Source organism: Leptodactylus fuscus, chromosome 3, assembly GCF_031893055.1.
Source record: "Leptodactylus fuscus isolate aLepFus1 chromosome 3, aLepFus1.hap2, whole genome shotgun sequence".
Classification (NCBI taxonomy): domain Eukaryota; kingdom Metazoa; phylum Chordata; class Amphibia; order Anura; family Leptodactylidae; genus Leptodactylus; species Leptodactylus fuscus.
The window spans coordinates 216,062,672-216,086,698 of record NC_134267.1 but is presented as its reverse complement, the minus strand read 5'-3'; the positions used below and the strand labels follow the sequence as shown (position 1 = coordinate 216,086,698).

At 45.5% G+C, this 24,027-nt stretch overlaps 1 protein-coding gene across 1 annotated transcript; it reads right to left on the bottom strand.

Annotated features, from left to right (window-relative positions):
- Window positions 1-940: 940 nt before the first annotated feature.
- Window positions 941-6,123, bottom strand: MYCN (MYCN proto-oncogene, bHLH transcription factor). The gene is made up of 3 exons (XM_075269165.1): window positions 5,927-6,123; window positions 4,592-5,383; window positions 941-2,564 (listed from the first exon to the last, which is right to left on the bottom strand). The coding sequence occupies exons 2-3, from the start codon at window positions 5,310-5,312 to the stop codon at window positions 1,960-1,962; spliced, it is 1,326 nt and encodes a 441-aa protein (XP_075125266.1). The 5' UTR covers window positions 5,313-5,383; window positions 5,927-6,123; the 3' UTR covers window positions 941-1,959.
- Between the last annotated feature and the right edge of the window lie 17,904 nt (window positions 6,124-24,027).

Below are 24,027 nucleotides of genomic sequence, written 5' to 3'. Positions count from 1 at the left end.
CGCCACTATATTCATTTCTATGAGTCTACGAGAGCTGAAGTCCAGTGTTCATCTACTGTATTTCCAACCGATCCCACAGAAACAAATGGAGACAGCACATCTGGCCAACCATCAATGAAATCAGACTGGGGTGCTGGATCAGTGGGGACCCTGGGTAGACCCGCACGTATATGTATCTTATGCCTACGCTATGGGCCTTTTACCATTCAAATAATTAATCCATCATTTAGTTGGGCCAGTTATGGATAATAAACAATAGGGCCAAAAATAAAACTTTGGCCAGGGTAATAACCAAAGGTAGAAGCCATTTTTTGGACAAATTTTTTTTCTAAAAAGGACTTTTCTGTGTAGGTGATCTCAATATTTAAAGAGGACCTTTCACCACTTGGGGCACATGCGGTTTTATATACCGCTAGAAAGCCGACAGTGAGCTGAATTCAGCGCACTGCCAGCTTTCATGATCTGTGCCCCCAGTGAAGAGCTATCGGTGCCAGTACCGTAGGAACGCCCTTCCTCACAGCAGCGCCTGTAGTGCTTTACTGTGAGAGCGGTGAGGAATGCCCCCCTCAATTCCTGATAGTGCTAGTCCATATACGAGTACTGAGGGGAGGCGTTCCTCCCCTCCAACACCGTACAGCGCTATAGGCACTGCTGTGAGGAAGGGTGTTCCTGACTGACTGTCAGAAACGCCTTTCTGACTGTGAAGAGCTATAGTACCGGCACAGATAGCTCTTCACCGGGGGCACAGAACGTGAAAGCCAACAGTGCACTGAATTCAGCGCACTGTCGGCTTTCTAGCGGTATATAAAACCGCATGTGCCCCAGCTGGTGAAAGGTCCTCTTTAAGAAATTACTCCTTGGATCCCATACTGGAATATACTGAGTAATACACACAGACAAATGACATTTGCTGCTATTTATTTTCATAAACATGAGGTATTTCAAAGTGCTAGAAGAAAAAAAGCACTAAAAATGTACATTGGTTGAAAAAAGAATGAATAAAAAACAAACAAACAAAAACATTACACAGAACTCTCGAAAACGTTCCGGTTCTATGCGCCAAACAAGACATGAACAAATACAAAAAAAAACAAAAAACGAAGAAAGGACCAACGAAACGGGCTAAGAAAAAAGGCATATATAATACTTTTCTTTACAAAAGTTCTCCGTTCAAAAAGGTGATAAAGTAAATATCTACTCAAAACTTTCACAACTCATTTTCATACGAAAATATAAGTATCAAATTTAGTTATGTATCAGCATCATACTAAAGTATACAGGCAGTGTAAGAATTAGTCCAGTACATAACAAGAGATTAACAATATATTTGTATACAAAACATGCTCCTCAAACATTGAGGTGTTACAGTACTTGGGTCTGAACTTCCAGTCTAAAGATCGGTAGTGAGAGCTACCCAGAATAGCCCCAGAAAGTTGCACGAAAAAAGGCAAGTATTAATGGTATATACAGAGATTCCTCCAGAGGTACAAGTGCTAACCCCAGAATAGTAACATCAGTTACAATGAGCACCATAAACAAACCAAAAATATGAATGAACCTTACAAAAACAGATGTGATCAGCAGCTCAAAAATGCTCAGAACATGAAAAAAAACTACAAAGTTTATAGCAAAAAAAAAAAAAAAAAAAGATATAATAAAACAGTTAATCATTTGGCAGTCTACTCAACTCAGGAACCAAAAAAAACCAAGTCATCCAGTTGTTTGGAAACGATGACGAAACAAAAACGTATAAAAAAAAATCCAAAAAATTGTATCTTCAACCGCGAGAGTGAACTGGATTGGAAATGAAACCAAACATTCGTATTGTCAAAACAACAACAACAAAAAAAAACACTTCTCTCGTTATTTTTTATTTCTCGTTTTGCTTTGAAGAATCAAAAAATTGTGCAAAGTGGCAGTGACAGTTCGGAAAGAGAAGGAGAGGAAGGGGAACAAAGTCTAGCAAGTCCGTGCGGTCTCGATTTTCTTGAGGAGCTGTTGCTGTCGGAGCTGAAGTTTTTCTTTCTCCTGTAACAATCTTTGTTCGTCGGCCTGAAGAGAGTGAACGTATTCAGTGGCTTTTTTGAGAATGACAACTTTAGCGGCCTTGTCATTTTTAACAAGTTCGGGTACGTGGTCCCTTAACGTGAGAAAGCTGGACCTCAAGTCGTTGCGACGTTGGCGCTCTAGGATGTTGTGGTTGCGTCGCCTCTCGCTGTCTTCTGAGTCGTAGTTACGAGGGCTGGAGCTTTTAGCCTTTGGTTGTACCACATTCTTTACCACGCGGGGAGTTTCATTCTTTTGCTTCTTTTGAGGTGGAGCGACCTCTTCCGTTTCTACGTAAGGGGATGGGGCCGCGTAGTTGTGTTGTTGGTGCACCGGCGCGCACCGCTTGAGGATAAGTTCGGTGGGTAGGTTCTTTCCAGAGGCAAGGTTGGTGGTGGATTTAGAGCGCAGCACCGCCGGACAGGTAACCGATCTGTTGGACAAAGTGCGCCTTTTCTCCACCGTGACAACGTCAATCTCTTCTTCTTCATCGTCTTCCTCATCGTCCTCCTCATCATCTGCCAAAAAATTTTTAGAAAATTGTTACCATGGGTTCAGATAACCCCAACACTTGAGATTCAAAAATACTTTGAAGACATCTTTAAAAAACATCAAACCCAATCCAAAACGAAAACACTAAAAAATACTCTTGGATGTCTACAATGAACTTATAAATTTTTGGTAACCCTTGCAAAGGTACGATACGCCAAATGAAACGCTATACGACGCCCATGTTCCTTGGGTTCTACACACTGGAACATATTGTACAGTTCGATACAGGACCCGTGAAAAGAGCAAACTGGAGATTTGCTGTACTTGGAGGAAAAAAAAAAAAAAAAATGATTCAACAAATTGTCTTCCTCGGTGACAGGGAAAGCCAGACACAATCGCCGGGTTTGTTTCGAGGCATAATGTGCTGCTGGTCATCTGTAGGCCCCTTTAAGCCAGGGATTTGGTTTCTAGCCAATAAGACAGCTGTTGTGAGGAAGTGCTTCCTCGGAGCTGTCAAGGCGCAAACAAGAAAAGGGTTCGGCCAGCTTATGACGATTATATTCATAATGCAAAAAATTTTCATGCAACTTTTTCATTTGAATTAAAAAAATAATTATTCCAAAAAATTACACTAGATGCAATGGAATAATTTTTTTGGGGGGGTTTTAAATGATAGTCTGGCCATAAGGGGGCACTGCTGAGAATCCTAATTTCCTAGTATTTTTGAATCTTTTTGTTTTACTGGTACACAACCCATAATTAATAAGCATTAAAAAAAATTAAGGAAAATGTAAAAAATTTAATTGCAAAGGGATATAGTTGTGCAAAGGTCGGCGATCGATTCAGTAACGTCTATATCTAGGTTCGAGCTGTTTATCTGCCACCAGGGTCCACTTTAGCCGTGATATTTTTGTATGGTATACAATTAGTAGGCTAGTAGGATAAATGGCTATCACGGCGATTGAGGGGGTCTGGTGGAGCATTGGTGTTGTAATTCTGCCCGAGAAGCTGCTTTTTAAGTTGCCAAGCATCTGTTACTAGTAACTAACATGATAGGATTACCTTTCAGATATACAGCAACCCCCGTCTGCTGCTTCAGCTGCCTTAAAAAGGTCTCTCTTAATTCAATGAACCCTTTCAGAATTAAAAGCAAAAAAACACCGCCATCTGGTGGCCTCGGCGCTCAATAGGCCACCGTTGATTGGCCTCTAACAGGGCGCTCTTCTCAATCCCAGTTGTAGGAGTGAGGTCAAAGACGAAAAAAAAAAGGACTTTGTGAGCTGAAGTTACTGTGTCAGCTGTTTCGAGAGCTTCTATTCCACCCAAATGGGTCTACTCTTTACACCTTCTATCCGAGAAGATGATGGCGGAGCGCAGAACGTGCCCTTGAACCGACTCAATGTCTCACTTCATCTTGAATTTGCTCGAAAATTGATGAGACGTCGAAAACAAACCGTGTCACCTTGTACAATGCAAATCTGATTTTACCAAGACATTGACCCAAAGGGGCAAATGCAAATCTAATAGTAAGCATATTATACAGCAATGGACTAAATCCATGGCAAAAATCTAACAAATTAGCAATGCAAATGAAGGTTTCATAAATTCTCACGTCCTGGTGAATTGAGTGAATCATAAATCACGAGATAAAAGAGCGATCGTCTTGTCCTGGCAAAGGGAATTGGCTGGGTCAAAGATGCACCCGTCTGGGCATTGCCTACGAGTATTAACATGATATCTACAGTTTACTACTCATCTAGCGTCACATACAGAACACACCCACAAACACAAGTGTATACACCCTGTCAGATGTCTACAGGGCACTTTCATGACCCAAGGTGCCAAAAGGCTGCCTCTTGTACTACGAGTTTCTATGATCCATACCAACTTCTGAAGGGCATGCATTGGGCAACCAAATACTATGTACAGCAAATACCTATTGTGACCACAGTAAACATGGTACGCCCTCAGTAATAATAAACATATGGCCATGCCAGACCCATTTACCATATGGCACCGGTGCTACGGCTAGCAATATTAATAATGTATTTACCAGATTCGCTATGGCTGTCGTCTCCAGAGCTGGCACTGGTTCGGCTTGGTTGGCTGCAGATTCTGGCTGGTGCATTAGAGGGTACAGTGGTGGATATGGCACTGATGGGAGGATTAGCTTGCCCAATTCTGCCGCTTTCTCCCTTGTTGATAGGAAATGGGAAAACCACGGCCGGGTCTACACAGTGGGAGGCAGGGTTGTTTAAATCCTCTCCTTGCCCAGGTAGGCTGCTGGCAGATGGAGCGACGGTTTGGTTCTGGGCTCCAGATTCTACCATGCCCGCTGCTTTACCCAGCTTCTCATTGACTGCCCTTTCAAGCTTTTCCCTGGCAGAAAAGCCACTCCACATACAGTCCTGGATAATGATGGACTTGAGGTTGCCAGGGGACAAACCCAGCTCTGTGCTCCAGCCGGAGCCCCCAAGCAAGTCGGCTTCAGGGGGCAACAGCAACAGCTCTGATGCCCAGTCCAAGGGATCCTCATCACCTGGTAAACCATAATCTAGTAGGGGCCCCTGCCCAGGAGACAGAGGGTCACTCTGCAGCCCTGCTCGGCTTGGAGAAAGAGGAGGCGTGGGGAGCAATTCAAACTTCTTCCAGATGTCTTCCCCTGGGGGGGCACAGTCCGGGCCACACAGATAAAAATCATCCTCGTCTGGGTAGAAACAAGGCTGCAAGGAGTCAAACTCCAGGTCCGGGTTCTTGCTCACCACCCCGGGCATCTTCCAGCTCTTCTCAGCTCTCAATACAAACGTACCACCAGAGACAAATTATCCACAGATCCAGCCACTATCTAGAAAAGGAGAAAATGCAGTCAGAACGATAATCCTACGGCAAGGGCCAGGCTATACGATGGCAATAAGAGTAGGTGACGCTGCCAATGGTCCAGGGGGTGTTTCTGGATAGAGATGCAGGCGAGAGATGCACACGGAGAGGGCTGGACTGCAAGAAGGACTCTGCGCCACTCAATAGCTACTCCCACCCGACTGATCTCACTGCACTCCTGAATGGATGTATATGCAAAGAGCCATGCAGTCTGCTTTTGTGTGTGCCATGTATAGATATACCCCTAAATGCTTCCACATGCCCTCCAGCCCTGTGCCCCATGCAGAAGTTACTATGTGTAGTGTTATGACTGCAGCTGTCAGCCCTGGCAGTGAAGGATCATGTGCAAGTGTCAGATCACTACTGCAAAAAATGGGCACTACCCCTGGTGCAACCCTGACAACAGTCATCATGGCATGCAGAACGCATATAGGATGCACACATACAGTATACATACAGAATGCAATGGTGACACAGACATAGCAGGCATGCACAGAAGAGCCAGCCTTACCTCTGTCTGCCCTAGAGTTGTTGCTCCAGTTACTTGTCACTGTCACTGGCAGTGCACTGCTCACACTGCACCCTCTCCCTGGCACTGCACTCTGTCAGTACATGCACTTTGAAGCTGTTGGATATTATTAACTTAAAAAAAAAAAATTGACACACCCGATAGAAAGGAGGGGAGACAGGGAGAAGAGACCCAAATCCAGCACCCTCCTCCTCCCCTCATTCATGAAGCCTCCTACTTGGGAGGTGCTAGATATTTAGCGCCAAAATGCCTCCCCCTCCCCTCTCCACCCTGCTGTCCTCTTCCCTTTCTCTGGCTGGTAATGTGAGCCTGCTGCTTATCACCCAATAGAGGGGCAGGCAGATGGGAGGCTGGGGAGGGCAGGGATGGTGCTGGCCACACAGCCTGTCATAGGGGAGGGAGTGGGGGAGCTGTGTGTGAGATCATTGTCTGCTCTATACATTGTTCAGCATCCTGCCTGCAGCCTCTACTATGACATATGCATTATGTAACATACACAACACTGCGCCCCTTTGCATTTCACCAATCTTTACCCAACCTGCCTGTGCAACCTAATGCAGAATACGTCACGTACTAGAGATGCAATACTATAAGATCCTGCTGCAGGGATTTGCATGCATGCTCTAGATTTTGCAAATCCGACCTGCATCTGCATTTTATGGTGGGACTACAACCCCCAGCATTGTTTGTCTGTTGCATTTTGCCAGGTAAATAATATATATGGAAAGATCTAACCCTATGGAGCTACAAGTGACTAAGTTGTCGTCACACTTGGCAGCCTGTGGCTTTCCTGCAGCCTCCTGGGTGCGTGTGGGCTGATGAAAGGAAGGTACAGTCCGTGTTCCTGGAGAGAGTCTGCAGCCCGCACACTGGAAATAAGCAAGCAGTGGGGAGATCAGGGATGGTGGTTTAATAGAGGAGAGCGCCGCCTAGTGGCTGCTGGCTGTATGGCGCAGTAATGTATGGTGCAGTGGAGATGTATGGCGAACCCACTCTGCATACAAATTGCACACAATCAGAAAACCTGCACCGAAATCTGCACGGATACCTGCACCAACTGGTGCAGATTTGGGCACAGATTTTTCTATATGGTCATGCAAATTTTGAAGCCATTTTTTATTTAAAATCACAATAAATAAATTTTAAGATATTTTGCATCAGAATTTCCGCACAGAAAAATATTTGCAGCATGTGCATTAAAAATAGATTCTCGTTGACTACTGCTAATGGATTACAGAATAGATTTCCCGGATTAAAATCCAAACGTAAACCTGATTGCGTGCCCGTGCCCTTAAACTGACATTCACATGGCATAATTGCCACAAAAAAAAGAAAAGTGGCGTTTTACAATGACTGTGTAGTGATTCTGGCGAATCCCATTCCCGCAGTGCAACAAAATACACACTGCGGACATGATGTGACTTCCAAAACTGGCGCAGCGTTGGAAATCGCAGCATGTCTGTTATACCTACGGAAATAATGGCGGTTTCTCTATAGGTATAATTGAAGCAGAGAGTCCTCCGAGGAAACCTGCTCGGTGAAAGTGCTACGGGAAAACCGCGATACATTGCCGATGCGGTTTTTCCTGCTTCGTGATGCCACGTGGGGCCTTAGGGTGCTTTCACACGGAGTAACGCTCCGCGCATTTTGCTACATTTTACACGTGTAAAAATACACGTGTAAAATGTAGTAAGCCATTGAGTTCAATGGTTTTTTTCGTATAACGCGCGTCTTTTTGTGCGCGCAAAAAGACACGCATTTAAAAAAAAAAAAAAAAGCCATTGAACTCAATGGCTAACTAAATTTTACACGTGTATTTTTACACGTGTAAAACGGGCAAAAAGCACGGAGCGTTACTCCATGTGAAGGCACCCTTAGCCTTAAATAGTCTGAACAGGCATGAGATTCTTTACACTCAAATGTAAAAATCCAATAATCCGGAATATCTGATAATTTGGCACTTAGCGGGTTTACGTCTGATAGGATTGTTACTCCACATACCGTCAGCCACACAAATATACCGCATATAGTGAGATTCTGTTTGATCTGGTATCTACAGAAAAGTATATACAGGAAGGGTGGACAAAGCAGCCCACTATGTAATATACAATCTTTGGGAGAATCCGGAATTAGCCTAAGGGACCGTTCAGATGGCGAAAAAACGAAGAGGAATTCATTTTCTTTCTTTTTTATTAAATGTAGATTGTCGGCCCCATATAGGGATCACCGTGTACATTTTTTTCCCCCTATCAGTATGTCTTTGTAGAATGGGAGGAAATCCAACAAACACAGGGAGAACATACAAACTCCTTGCAGATGTTGTTCCTGGCGGGATTCGAACCCAGGACTCCAGCGTTGCAGGACTGCCACCGAGTTGCCCCAAGGAATTCATTTTCTGATCGTCAGCTACTGGCAAAAAAGCAGCTTTTTTGTTGCAGATTTTGCAGCATTTTTTTTTTATTAGCCAAAGCCAAGAATGGCTACAAATGGACATGACCTGAACTTAGGCTAGGTTCACACTTACGATAGGCGTTTCGTTGTTCGGATCTACCTTGGGATCTGAAAGACAGAGAGCCAGACTGCTAAAATAGTGGTTACCCACGTACCCGATAGACTATAATGGGGTCTGACAGGTGTCCGTCAGGAGTCCTCTGTGCAGAACTTTTCTCTCCAGCTATAGTAAGCAGAGTGAGGGACGGAGTGGCCAAATGCTAGTGTGAACCTAGAGCCTTCATACGGAGTAAACGCGCGTGTATGTTTGCAAAATACACGTGTAAAAATAAGACTCCCATTGACTTCAATTACATTTTACAGGCGTATTTTTACACATGTAAAAAATATCATTCAAGTCAATGGGAGTCTTATTTTTACACGTGTATTTTGCAAAAATACACGCGTGTTTACTCCGTGTGAAGGCTTATCCGTAGAATGCCTGTATTTGCGAAACAGTTACCTAGCTACCCACTGGGATTTTTTTTTTTTTTTTTGCAGATCTGCAAATACAGATGGCACACTGATGCAATACCGACCATTTTTGTGGACATTCGGCACTGATGGTGGACACAATGATCACACACAGGCCACAAAAACCCAACATATATTGCGGAGCACAAATACACATGGTCGTGCGTAAGGTGTAATGCAGTGCCAGACTTTCACATTATGTGGGATATGCCTAATAAAAAAAAAACCAAAAAACTATGTAAATACAAAATTCATTCAGGCGTTTAATAATCCAGAAAATCTCAATATTTTACGTGGAGAGCTGCAAAATAATCTGGAACCTCAGAAGATAGAGCTGAGGTTGACAATTCGGAGACTAAACCACAACTTAGGCTAGACAGTAGCTTTGGCCGCAACATAAGATCACCGAATTGCCCTGCTGCACCTGGAAAAAGATTGAGCACTGCTGGATTTTTTGCGACCAGGAATCATAGTCTCAGCACAACCAGGATGTGAACAACAGACTGAAAAACTAACCTGATGACGGATCCAGACAGAAATAAACAATAACAAGCAAGACAAGCAAAGGCTTCCATCTTGTTTTTCACCATTAGGGTGCATTCACACTATGTAACGCGGCACTGATTCTTGCACGATAACTCGTGTAGGAATCAGCGCTGCTATACAGAATCCCATTGACTTCAATGGGTTCCGTTTAGCGCGCGTAACACATTGGAATCAATGGGTTGAAAAGCCTCCCATTGATTTCAATGTGTTACGTCAATGGAGTTCTGTTGGGATTCTGTTTTGCAGCGCTGAATGCAAGAATCAGTGCTGCGTTACATCGTGTGAATTCTCCCTTACAGTGAATGATGACAGAGGCAACTGGAGGGTGCTCGGTCTCTGTCAGTTTTTCAGTCTGTTGTTCTAATGAGAACAATGATGGTAATGTGAACCTTGCCTTATATACACACATATTCACAAGCGTCTATTAATATGGACATACACACTGCACATATCTATACACATGCAGACATGATACATGCATGCACACAAAAGCATGAGCATATCATACAGACGTATATACAAATTGCACATGCTTGTACACATAATACATACAGACATCATATATGTATGGACACAGTATACAAAGATATATATACTGCAGATGCATATCATACAGACACATGCTTGCACACCTTTATATGCACACATACTGTACACACTAGGTGCACAGAGGGCACATATATCTACTTTATGGCCTGAATCCCAGACCTCATCATGTAGCAGGGGTCAGCACTCACCTGCCCCTGGGCTCTGCACTCGGCTAGTAATGTCTGTTACATTCTCCCGCCCTTCCTGCTGGTCACTACTACAGGGTATGGAGCAGGACATGTAGTAATGGCTGACCTGCTGCAGGAGGACATGTAGTAGTAATGGCTGACCTGCTGCAGGACATATAGTAATGGCTGACCTGCTGCAGGAGGACATATAGTAATGGCTGACCTGCTGCAGGAGGACATATAGTAATGGCTGACCTGCTGCAGGAGGACATATAGTATAGGCTGACCTGCTGCAGGAGGACGTATAGTAATGGCTGACCTGCTGCAGGAGGACGTATAGTAATGGCTGACCTGCTGCAGGAGGACGTATAGTAATGGCTGACCTGCTGCAGGAGGACGTATAGTAATGGCTGACCTGCTGCAGGAGGACGTATAGTAATGGCTGACCTGCTGCAGGAGGACGTATAGTAATGGCTGACCTGCTGCAGGAGGACGTATAGTAATGGCTGACCTGCTGCAGGAGGACGTATAGTATAGGCTGACCTGCTGCAGGAGGACGTATAGTAATGGCTGACCTGCTGCAGGAGGACGTATAGTAATGGCTGACCTGCTGCAGGAGGACGTATAGTAATGGCTGACCTGCTGCAGGAGGACGTATAGTAATGGCTGACCTGCTGCAGGAGGACGTATAGTAATGGCTGACCTGCTGCAGGAGGACGTATAGTAATGGCTGACCTGCTGCAGGAGGACGTATAGTAATGGCTGACCTGCTGCAGGAGGACGTATAGTAATGGCTGACCTGCTGCAGGAGGACGTATAGTAATGGCTGACCTGCTGCAGGAGGACGTATAGTAATGGCTGACCTGCTGCAGGAGGACGTATAGTAATGGCTGACCTGCTGCAGGAGGACGTATAGTAATGGCTGACCTGCTGCAGGAGGACGTATAGTAATGGCTGACCTGCTGCAGGAGGACGTATAGTAATGGCTGACCTGCTGCAGGAGGACGTATAGTAATGGCTGACCTGCTGCAGGAGGACGTATAGTAATGGCTGACCTGCTGCAGGAGGACGTATAGTAATGGCTGACCTGCTGCAGGAGGACGTATAGTAATGGCTGACCTGCTGCAGGAGGACGTATAGTAATGGCTGACCTGCTGCAGGAGGACGTATAGTAATGGCTGACCTGCTGCAGGAGGACGTATAGTAATGGCTGACCTGCTGCAGGAGGACGTATAGTAATGGCTGACCTGCTGCAGGAGGACGTATAGTAATGGCTGACCTGCTGCAGGAGGACGTATAGTAATGGCTGACCTGCTGCAGGAGGACGTATAGTAATGGCTGACCTGCTGCAGGAGGACGTATAGTAATGGCTGACCTGCTGCAGGAGGACGTATAGTAATGGCTGACCTGCTGCAGGAGGACGTATAGTAATGGCTGACCTGCTGCAGGAGGACGTATAGTAATGGCTGACCTGCTGCAGGAGGACGTATAGTAATGGCTGACCTGCTGCAGGAGGACATGTAGTAGTAATGGCTGACCTGCTGCAGGACATATAGTAATGGCTGACCTGCTGCAGGAGGACATGTAGTAGTAATGGCTGACCTGCTGCAGGAGGACATGTAGTAATGGCTGACCTGCTGCAGGAGGACATGTAGTAATGGCTGACCTGCTGCAGGAGGACATGTAGTAATGGCTGACCTGCTGCAGGAGGACATGTAGTAATGGCTGACCTGCTGCAGGAGGACATGTAGTAGAAATGGCTGACCTGCTGCAGGAGGACATGTAGTAGAAATGGCTGACCTGCTGCAGGAGGACATGTAGTAGAAATGGCTGACCTGCTGCAGGAGGACATGTAGTAGAAATGGCTGACCTGCTGCAGGAGGACATGTAGTAGAAATGGCTGACCTGCTGCAGGAGGACATGTAGTAGAAATGGCTGACCTGCTGCAGGAGGACATGTAGTAGAAATGGCTGACCTGCTGCAGGAGGACATGTAGTAGAAATGGCTGACCTGCTGCAGGAGGACATGTAGTAGAAATGGCTGACCTGCTGCAGGAGGACATGTAGTAGAAATGGCTGACCTGCTGCAGGAGGACATGTAGTAGAAATTGCTGACCTGCTGCAGGAGGACATGTAGTAGAAATGGCTGACCTGCTGCAGGAGGACATGTAGTAGAAATGGCTGACCTGCTGCAGGAGGACATGTAGTAGAAATGGCTGACCTGCTGCAGGAGGACATGTAGTAGAAATGGCTGACCTGCTGCAGGAGGACATGTAGTAGAAATGGCTGACCTGCTGCAGGAGGACATGTAGTAGAAATGGCTGACCTGCTGCAGGAGGACATGTAGTAGAAATGGCTGACCTGCTGCAGGAAAACATATAGTAATGGCTGACCTGCTGCTATGTATAGTATATAGGTAGCAGCCCTGGAGCTACAACATGGCGTGTGCTGTGTACTCAGACAAGTAGTGATGCTGGACACATTACATTAGTTTTCTCCTGGCAGTATGTCCATTCCTGTCTCTGTCACTGGCTGTGATACAGATTATTGGCCATTTTACCCCCATTCTTATTTTATAACGTGGAATTTTATACATAGGTTTCCTATAAGGGTAAATTCACACTACCAGTCAGAGCTCAATGTCCAGCACTGTAGTTGCCACTTGCTACATAGTTTTTTTAAATCTGTCCCAATGAGGAAAATAAATCCAGTCAGTTAAAGAGGACCTTTCACCATTTTGCCCACAGGCAGTTCTATATACTGCCGGAAAGCTGACAGTGCACTGAGTTCAGCACACTGTCAGCTTTCCCGATCTGGGCCCGGTGTGAAGAGCTTACGGTCCGGTACCGTAGCTCTTCTATGGTCATAAGGACGTTTCTGACACTGTGAGAGCCGACGAGCATTATCAGGGAGGGAGGGGGGCGTTCCTCCCGGCTCTCACAGTACAGCGCGATTGGCTGTGCTGTGAAGAACGTCTCTGACTGAATGTCAGAAACGCCCTTCTGACCATAGAAGAGCTACGGTACCGGACCGTAAGCTCTTCACACCGGGCCCAGATCGGGAAAGCCAACAGTGCGCTGAACTCAGCACACTGTCAGCTTTCCGGCAGTATATAGAACTGCCTGTGGGCAAAATGGTGAAAGGTCCTCTTTAAAGCAGTGGTGTCTAATCTTTTTTCCACCAGGGACCAGTTTCAGCAAGACAATTTTTCTATGGCCCGCTGGGCGCGGGATGGGGTGTGGTTGGGGGCGGGGTTAAGCATGGGGGTGTAGATTACTGATGACGGGCACTGCAGGTTATGAAGATGGCTACTGATGACGGATATCACTCCTAATGCTGCTATTAACTTCACTACAACCTCACCACAGTTACATTACACATCACAGGGACAAGTGACGTGTGATGTAGTTGCCCAAAGTTTGGTAGGCGAGTGCGGGGTGGAGCCAAGAACCGCTGCATGTCCTGCATAGTACTAGAATCCCGGACATACAGCGGGTCCCCCGGCTCAACCCCACACTTTGCTCACCTTATCCCGATGAGCAACAACCAAGCGTCAGTGTTGTGGAGCTGGCGAGTGCCCGGGGTTGAGCCAGGACCTGCCAGTCCACAGCAGCTGCTGACTCCTCGCCGCCGGTACGCGGACCGGTACTGGTCCGCGGACCGGCGGTTGGGGACCCCTGCTTTAAAGAACATATTCCCACACAGGTTTTTGGTGAATTTCATGCATTAATAAATCTACCCCATTGTTTTCAATGGGAAACCACACCATTGAGCAAACAGCGGTCTAGATTTACTAATTGCGAGATAGTATAGAGTTAGGCCTGGTTCACATCTGCGTTGATAATCTATTAGGGGAGTTGGCATGAGGACCTCCAAACGTACTACTGAACGCATTGGCAAGCGCTGTGCAGTGAATGCACACGGACCCCATAGACTATAATGGGATCAGTGTGGTGTCCGCATGGATCATACGGACAGAAAAGTACTTCACAATCTACTGTACTTTCCTGACTTGTGCGGAGACCGCGCGTAAAGCACACGGACCCCATTATAGTCTATAGGGTCCGTGTGCTGTCACTGCTCACCGCTTGCCAATGCCCTCGGGGGGTCCCCATGCGGACTCCCTGAACAGATTACCGACCGCAGATGTGAACCAGGCCTAAGACAGGCAGTCTGAAAATATACCAGATTTATCACAGTGACTGAAGCTGGATGATAAATCTGCCATATCTTCAGAATGTCTAGTCTACATTTATACTACTTTTTAGACTAAGGCCCAATGTTGCGGAAACACAGCAGAAACAAACGCGTTTCGCAATACCAGCAAAGTGAATGAGATTTTGACTGATAGCTGGCATGATAGCTGGAAATGCTGCAATTTGCCCGCGCTGGAAACGCTATGGGAAAAATGGTGGAGTTTTACAGTACTTGCAAAGTGGATGGGATTCATGCGAATCCCATGCCCACTTTGGTGAAAAAATTGCAGTGTGGACACGCTGTGATATCCATAACCGTCACAGTTTTGAAAATCACAGCATGTCAATTATATTTACGGAAATGGCGGCGGCTTTCCCGTAGATATAATTGTAACAGAAAGTCCGCAAAGGAAAACTCTGTGAACTTTCTGTTCAAAGCGCTGCGGGAAGAACTGCAATGCGATCACGCCACGGTTGTTCCTGCTGCGCTTTAGCACGGCGTTTCCGGCCCGTGGGGCCTTAGCTTAAATAGGGGAAGAAATAAAATAGAAACATGCAGTAAAATCTCATTAAAGAGCGCTGCAAAAAAAAAGCTGAAAATTTTTGCTGCCTTTATTTGTACATATCCTTAGGGTAAGTTCAAACAGAGGAATTTGCTACGGATTGGGGGGTGGGTTCCAACACTGAATCCAAAGATTTCGCCAATATTCTGACTCCCATCAGCATCCTGCTTGATCTTGCCTCCGACTCCGCGGCTTTGGACTTCTTGCTGATTAGGCCTTTCTTGCATCGGTATCATGTCGCAGATGGCCCATGGACAGAAAGTAATGGTGGAAAATCAAGAGGAATTTCTCAGCTAGAATTTTTTGACAGATTTTTGTTGCATTGCAATGCATTTAAGGGGAGCGTTCACACTACTGTTGATGACCGTCAGCAGTGTCCGTAGCTATTGTCCGTTACAAGATTTTATTAACGGACACTAGCTGAGCCGTCAGTAATCTGTTAAATTTTCCATTCATTTATAGCAGATTTTGACGTGCAACATCTGCTCCAAAAAACCTCTCCCGCAGCAACCCACGACTGGATGCCGATGCAGTGCACACTGAGTTTTCTGGCATTTAGTTCGGCATGCCGCTTCGGATTAGGCCCAAATGAATGGGTCTAGTCGGGAGGGAGTGTTGCACCCTGGATTCCGCGGCAGAATCAGCGGCGGAATCCGCGTCAAGAAAGGGCAGGTCGCTGCTTTTTTCAGCTAGCCGGGAACAAACCGCTCGCAGAAAAAGGAACCCATTGGGGTCCATTCACACGAAGGAAAATGGTGAGGAATTTGGCGTGGAATTTCAGCGCTGAAAAAAAAGCCTCCCATTGACTTCAATGGGTTCCTTTTTCTGCTAGTCAATGGGAGGCTTATTTTTCAGCACTGAAATTCCACACCAAATTCCTCACCATTTTCCTCTGTGTGAATGAACTCTTGAAGTCAATGGGAGGCGGTTCTTTGAGCCAGATTTTGTCGCAGATTCTGCGTCAAAATCAGGACCAAAAAACCCGTGTGAATCCGGCTTAGCGTGGATTCACACCTGCGCCCTGTCTCCGCTTTCAGGTTTCTGCCCGAGAAACTGGACAGGAGACTGAAACCAGCAGTCACTTTTCAAACCTATTCATTTCAATGGGTTTGAAAAGTGTCCGCCCGTGAGTGTTTTGTGGTCTCCGCAGCGAAACTGTTTTTTTTAAACTGGACACAAAGTCAGACATGCAGGACTTTGTGTCCGGTTAAAAAAAACCCGGTTTCGCTGTGGAGACCCCAAAACGCTCACGGGCGGACAGGGTCTGCTGGGTTTCAGTCTCCTGATAGCAGAAGACGGAAACCTGAAAGCGGAGATCGGGGCGCAGATGTGAACCCGCCCATGTAGTGCCCTTATTAATTTTTTTTCCCACTAGCTAATAAGTGTCGGAATTTTTGCCATGGATTTCGCTGCAAAAACTCCATCTTGTCTAATATACTGAATTTTTTCTATGTAGCAGCTGTAGATTGGGAATTTGCATTGTGTTCAGTGCAGTCATCGTATAGTTAATCCTGTTTGTGTTGTTCTTTGCGTCCCAGTTGTCGCTGGTTTGTGCATCATTACTGACCATTAGTAGAAAGTTAGCTGCGTCCCGGAGGAGTTGTAGCTACTGCAACCGGTTATTATCTCAAGAGGAAATGCCCTTATCGCTATCAATCATTATTTCCTTCGGGGTCGCGCTGGATTGATAGTTTTTTTTTTGTTTTTTTTTTGCTATCCATGTAATTATATGGTGGAGTTTTACAAATAACCTTAGGTGGAAATGCTTCATGCTGCCATAATGACTGTGATTAGACTAGGAAGCGTTGTGATAAAAGCCGCTGACACTGCTGTCACCCCAACATTACCACCTCGGGTCAGGTCACACGTATGCTACAGATAGTAACGGACAACCCATAGAAATGGGTGTTAAATTGATTGCTTAATTGAGAATGATTACAGATCTAGCAGGGTCGAGGTTACCCTTCGCACAATGTGCAGCGATATCATGAAGCTTTCTGTTACGTTTTCCATAGGACTGCGGGTAAAGAAATAGTTATCGAGCTCCCCAGACCCTACAGGCTAAATTTTGACCTGCGGATACAATTCTTGGCAATGTTTTAATCGAAAACAATCACCTTCCACTAAAATTTTTTCCCACTTACAAGTTCGCCTTTTGTTCGGTGGGGGTCTGACTTTAGGTATACCCATTGATAGGTAGAATAAGTCTAGGGCTCCTGTTACATGACCAAAGATCACCCTTTCACCCTGGAACTCCTGCACTAATGTAAGTAAATGGAATTTTAGTGCGACCAGAGGGTGCAAAAAAATTGAGCACTGCAAGTTTTTCTGACTAGATGTCGCAGTTACAAGGTCTCCTAGATTACAATGCAAATCTGTTCATTATTGAAGGGGTCGCAGGACGACTTGGTGATCTTTGGTTGCAACCCAAGTCGCCATGTAGACCTAGCTTTAAGGGAGTACAATGCTACTTTAGTGCGGACGCTTCTGATACAGTCCATAGTCGGTGCTCCTCCTAACATCGTAAAATGTTTCTTTGCACACTTGTCTCCCACTACTTGGACATATCTGACAAGTGGTTTTCGTAGAATATAGTACAGATTCACCAAGTGCCAAACAAATGTTTGTCATGTGGTTACTTGTGCACCAGGCATGGGGGCAATATGGGGCTACAACCAACTTCGCTGTCCTTTGCGCCTCTTGTTCAGTAGACCCTCACGGAGCAACCACCCAGTAACACCACCGTCTTGTCTACCTGAGCTTCCCACCAACGGAAGAGGTACACACACAGACACACACATAATGAACATCAAGGACTTCATTGCAAACTTGTTCCATGTCAAATCATGCAAGCAGGTGTATAGCACACTGTTGTGGAAGTACAACCAGAAAGCAAATCTTCCAGCCTAGGGGCAAACATTTTGTTTCTGCTAGAGCGGAGGTTGCAATACCTGCCTCCTGCAAACTACTGTCACTACTGGTGGTGCCCCAGTTACAAGAATGACTTGACAACTAGATGAAATGGTGCTTTGTTCCTTAAGCTATCCAAAACTCTTGCGCTGACCTCCGAGCAGCAAGCTGCTTCACCCTCAAATAGGCTTTCCAACTACTTTCCCCAAATGTGTGTCCCTTCCTTCCCTGGAACGCCTGAGCTACCCATGACATCAATTGGCTTGGACAATCAGTACATATACTTCCACCTATCTAGTGCGGTGCAGTCTTCAGAAACTTCCAAAGCAACAACCAATGGTGCAATGACATGAATTGCTTAAAGTGTCTAGGTATCAGACCCCAACAGATCAGATACCAATGACCTATCATATGGATAGGTAATCACTATTGAAAATGCATTTGGGAGCCAGAAAACCCCATTAGGCTGAGGCCCCACATTGTGGAAATGCAGCTTTTTCTGTTGCAGATTTTGCTGCGTTTTTTGGATCCAAAGCCAGGAGTGGATTTACCAGAAGGTAGAAGTGTAAGAGCTTCTTATATATTTCCCATTTCTATTGTAGCCATTCTTGGTTTTGACTCAAAAAAACAAAGCAAAATCTGCCTCAAAAAAGCTGCATTTCCACTATGTGGAGGCACAGCCTTGACCTCCCATCTGTTCCTGCCCAGTTGCCACCAGTGCCATATCTACTTACTTAGAAAGTGGAATGAGCGACAAAAAATGTCTAAAATTGCACATTTTTACCCACTTTCATGTGCACCGATGCACAACTTTTGTAGATTACTTAGATAATAATATATATGCAGAAATATCGGTACCCTCCACATCCAGGGATGAGTGAGGATGGGGATAAATAGTCTGTATCACATTAAACATATCAGCTATTGCAATTTTGCTACATTGAACCATAGAGCAAAGTGATAAATCTGTCTGCTGCCATGAATAATGGATAAGTGCAGGGGAAGAGATGAGATAAAGCGTGTACCATGCAGATCACACCAAACACATAACACAGTCACCGGGTGCGCACAAATAAACCGCCACGTCTATCTGCAAAATAATTCACTGGAGATTTCCTGATAAAAAAAGACCTAAAATTTTACATCATTTTATTGAAATCTCTGGGGGAGGTTAGCAAAGCAAACTCTATTGTATGAAGTGCGGGCACCAAATTTATTATGTGCGCTTGCCTCAATTGTTTAGAAATACAGGTGCAGCAATGTTTAAAGGGGTAGGACAGAAATAACTGATCGGAGGGGGCTGGGTTGTTATAACACATTGGTGGGTCCAGTGCAAAGGTTTCATAAGTGGCCCCGCCATCACCACCAGTTAGACATACCTGACCCGCACAAATTATAATGCCCCATCAGTGCCCCTCACAGAGTATAATTCCTCCTTACTGGCCCCATACAATATAATTCTCCTCAATGGTCCATCACAAATCAAATGCCAATGCAGTGGCATCACACATTAATATGGCCCCTCAGTCATTAACCTGTGCCAGGGCAGTGGCCCCTCAGATATAATATTATAATGTCCCTCACGATATAATGCCCCTCCAGGTTTCCTATACAGTATAATGTCTCCCAGTCCCCCTCCAGGTTGTCCTCACAGTTTCATGTCCTCCTCCAGATTGCCCCACAGTATAATGAGCCCCTCTAGGTTGCCTACACAGTATAATACCCCCCTCCAGGTTGCCTACACAGTATAATGTGCCCTTCCAGGTTGCCTACACAATATAATGTCCCCCTCCAGGTTGCCTACACAGTATAATGTCTTCCAGTCCCCCTCCAGGTTGTTCTCACAGTTTCATGTCCTCTTCCAGATTGCCCCACAGTATAATAAGCCCCTTCAGGTTGCCTGCATAGTATAATGTACCCCACCAGGTTGCCTACACAGTATAACGTCCCCCTCCAGGTTGCCTACACAGTATAATGACCACCCTCCAGGTTGCCTACACAGTATAATGCCTCCCTCCAGGTTGGTTACATAGTATAATGTTCCCCTTCAGGTTGCCTACACAGTATAATGCCTCCCTCCAGGTTGGTTACATAGTATAATGTTCCCCTTCAGGTTGCCTACACAGTATCATGCCCCCCTCCAGGTTGCCTACACAGTATAATGCCCCCCTCCAGGTTGCCTACACAATATGATGCCCCCCTCCAGTTTGCCTACACAGTATAATGCCCAACTCCAGGTTGACCCCACAGTATAATGTCCCCCTCCAGGTTGCCTACACAATGCCCCCCTCCAGGTTACCTACACAGTATAATGCCCCCATCCAGGTTGCCTACACAATATAATGTCCCCCTCCAGGTTGCCTACACAATATAATGTCCCCCTCCAGGTTGCCTACACAGTATAATGTCCCCCTCCAGGTTGCCTACACAGTATAATGCCTCCCTCCAGGTTGGCTACATAGTATAATGTTCCTCTCCAGGTTGCCTACACAGTATAATGTCCCCCACCAGGTTTCCTACACAGTATAATGTCCCCCTCCAGGTTGCCTACACAGTATAATGTCCCCCTCCAGGTTGCCTACACAGTATAATGTCCCCCTCCAGGTTGGCTACATAGTATAATGCCCCCCTCCAGGTTGCCTACACAGTATAATGCCCCCCTCCAGGTTGCGTACACAGTATAATGCCCCCCTCCAGGTTGCGTACACAGTATAATGCCCCAATCCAGGTTGACCCCACAGTTTCATGTCCTCCTCCATCTTGCCGTACAGTATAATGAGCTCCTCCAGGTTGCCCCCACGGTATATCTCATCCCTTGTTGTCTTCTGTCCTCAGACAGCAGCCGAATGGTGAAGCAGGGAGTGGACAGATGGTACTTTATGCTTCTGGCCCTGTATATTATATAGGACTACAGCTTCGTACAGCTGATCGGTTTGGGGGGGCCCCCTACCAATTAGCTATTTATGGCCTATTCTGAAGATAGCCTATAAAAGGTTGCAGAACAAAAGCCATTGAATAGCAATTAAGAATGGAGCAACCATCTACATGACCATATTTTGATAGCATGCAGGCCTTTTCATCTCCTTGGGTCCCATGCACTCGACTGTATTTTTTTACTAGTCTGTGTGAGTTGTAGATCCAAGCCACAGAATATGGAGCAGGTCTTACTCCGTCTGTGTTTGAAGCTCAGTCTTGTCTGTTCTATAATAGGGACTGTGGAAAACCCGGACTGCACACAACTATGGATGGGGCTTGGCTACGGAATTCTAAAATGGACCACGTTATTACACTCACACATACTTTTTGTGTTGCGAGCCGTTTTTTGTAACGTAAAATTTTTGCTAAAAACTTTTTTATAGGGATATTTATTCTGGCCTTCCTCCCTGATTTTATAAAAAATAAAAAAATCCACCGGAGCCACAGGATCCAATAGACATACCATAAGTCCGTAGACAAGTATGAAGTGAGCGTGTCCTGTTTTTTTCGCTATACGTCTGTGATAATACATTTTAGCGAACATCGCCCCAATATATGATCCATGCCCCTCCCCCATCACTGTCACTTTTATAAGTGGGAGCCAATTATTTCATAGGTTTCCTTCACCTCTGCTTCTGTTTTGTACACAGATGGTATCGCATACTTGACATTTGAGGCAAATCTCCTGTTTTACTGTCTGTATACCCTGAGGTCCACAGCTCATTTGGGCTAATGACCCTCTAAAGTTATAGGGGCCATTTCAGGACTATTAGGTCTAACTAGCCAGCGATGATGCCAGTACATTCCAATACATCATTACAAGTCATTAGGAAGACATTCTGTGACCTTCCAATTTACCTCACAGAGCTTTATCAATCTATCAGAGTTGAGTCCTCGTGTCTGTCTTTCAACGCCAATGTTCTCAGTGTCCTTAAGAAGGAAACGTGAGGTGGCTCTTCATTGCCAAAAACACGCATGATTACCAACATCCCACCAGCCAAGCCCCGGCCGACAGCTTTGATTCATTGCTTTCCTTTGTCTGTAGGCATCTTACGTGTAACATTTAGTGGAAGGAATGTCCCACCACCATTTCATGTTTGTTCTGAGGAGCAATAACATCTCCTACAACATCGAGTCATCACCAGGAGCTGAGCTCTTCATTGACAACTAGGAATTTCTTTACACCTGACGGTGGTGGGATTAGTCTGAAAGTAAAATATATTTCTGCTGAGAAGTTTATCTTGGCAGAGCATCATTCCATTAGAAAGATTAAATGTATCCTGTTCAGATCTCCAGCTTCTTGTAGTGTTTGCCTGGGGCTGAACACGGTAGTCCAGATGTTGATAGTCCCAGCGAACAAGAACGCGAACATTTAACCAGAAAATGTCTCTGTTTGTTCCAGCCGATCTTGGAACGAGAACACTTAAATCCGATTGCTACTGTGAGAAAAGAAAATAATAGCTGCCTGGGTGTAAACTCTAATTTTAGAGATGCGCCAAGTACAGGTACATAAAACACACAATTACACGCCTAATTATTATTGTGCTGCAATTCCGAGAGCTCGCGAAGAAGATCACAAGGAAAAAGAAGTAGATTTCTTAAAGGTCTATTCAACTAATAAAAAAATAAGAATAAAATAGGATATCAAAGCCATACTCTAGGAGGTTGACTCGCCATAATGACTTATCCCCTATGCACACAAGAGGTAATAAGTGTCCACTGGGGTCCCCACCAATCATAAGATTAGAGATCAAGTCCCCTGTGTAACTCATGTACACTATGTCTGCATTCAACTCTCCAAGCTGTAGCACTCATGTGGAATTGAACAAGCAGCGGCACCAGGCGTGACCACCACTCCATTCCTACAGTGGATTCGGGGACCACTGGGGGTCACAGCATTCGGGAAACCGGACACTTTAATCCCATGGAATTGTCAATAACACCATATATCTGTACTTCCAACTGAAAAATCTAAAATAACAGATCCCACTTTTTGCAGACAAAAGTTTGCCGTTGGCCATTAAAAAAAAACCTTGGAGAAGATTCAAATCGACTTATACGCCACGGGCCACATTAGCTTTGTGACTTACAAACTAGGGACAACATGATAAATATATCCATTTCTGACTCTGCATTACAAAAAACCTGCATAAGATAAACTGCACCAAAAATTTATGTGTGAAACCTCCCTAAGGCCGCAGGAAAAATCGCGGCGTTTTACAGTAATTGCAAAGCGGATGGGATTCATGCGAACCCTGCGGGACCTCGCACTGTGCGGAAAAAATAGCAGCGCAGACACGCTGAAATTTCCCAAACCGTTGCGGTTTTGAAAATCACAGCATGTCAATTATATGTAAAGAAACGCCGGCGGCTCTCTCGTAGATATAATTGTACCAGAAAGTCCGCAGAGGAAAACTCTGTGAACGTTCTGTACAAAGCACTGCAGGAAGAACCACGATGCGTTCATGCCACTGTTGTTCCCGCAGCACTTTAGTGCGGTGTTTCCGGCCCGAGGGGCCTTAGCCTAAAAGTGCTGCATCACCAAAAACCACCACCTTAGGTCCAATTTTTAAATCCCCAGGAATGAAATAAATTGGTTAAAAGTAACCCTTGGTTCACATCTGCGTTCAGTAATCCGTTCGAGGAGTCTGCATGGGGATCCCCCGAACGGACTACCGAACGCATTTGCAAGCGGTGTGCAGTAAAAGCACACGGACCCCATAGACTATAATGGGGTCCGTGTGCTTGCCGTGAGATCTCTGTACGAGTCATGCGGACAGGAAAATAGATTGTGAACTACTTTCCTGTCTGCATGTTCCCTGCGGAGATCTTGTGGTAAGCACACGGACCCCATTATACTCTATGGGGATCCATGTGCTTTCACTGCACACCGCTTGCAAATGAATTCGGTAGTCCGTTCGGGGGGAGTCCCCATGCTGACTTCCCCGAACGGAAAACCAACGCAGATGTGAACAAGGCCTAACAAAAACATGAATAAAATAACTTTTTACCGAACAGATCCTGGACATCGTTTCCTAACCAACTGGGAACTTTTTGTTCCTATACATTACAACTTTTTAAAACTTTTTAGGTAAACTGTGAAGGTCAGTAGCGAGATACGCTGTTCTCACATAATCTTTATCTTGTAGCTCTACAAAGAACCGGTTTGTATCCCATAAAAGGCCTTGCCTCCGTTTATCTTGCCCCTTATAA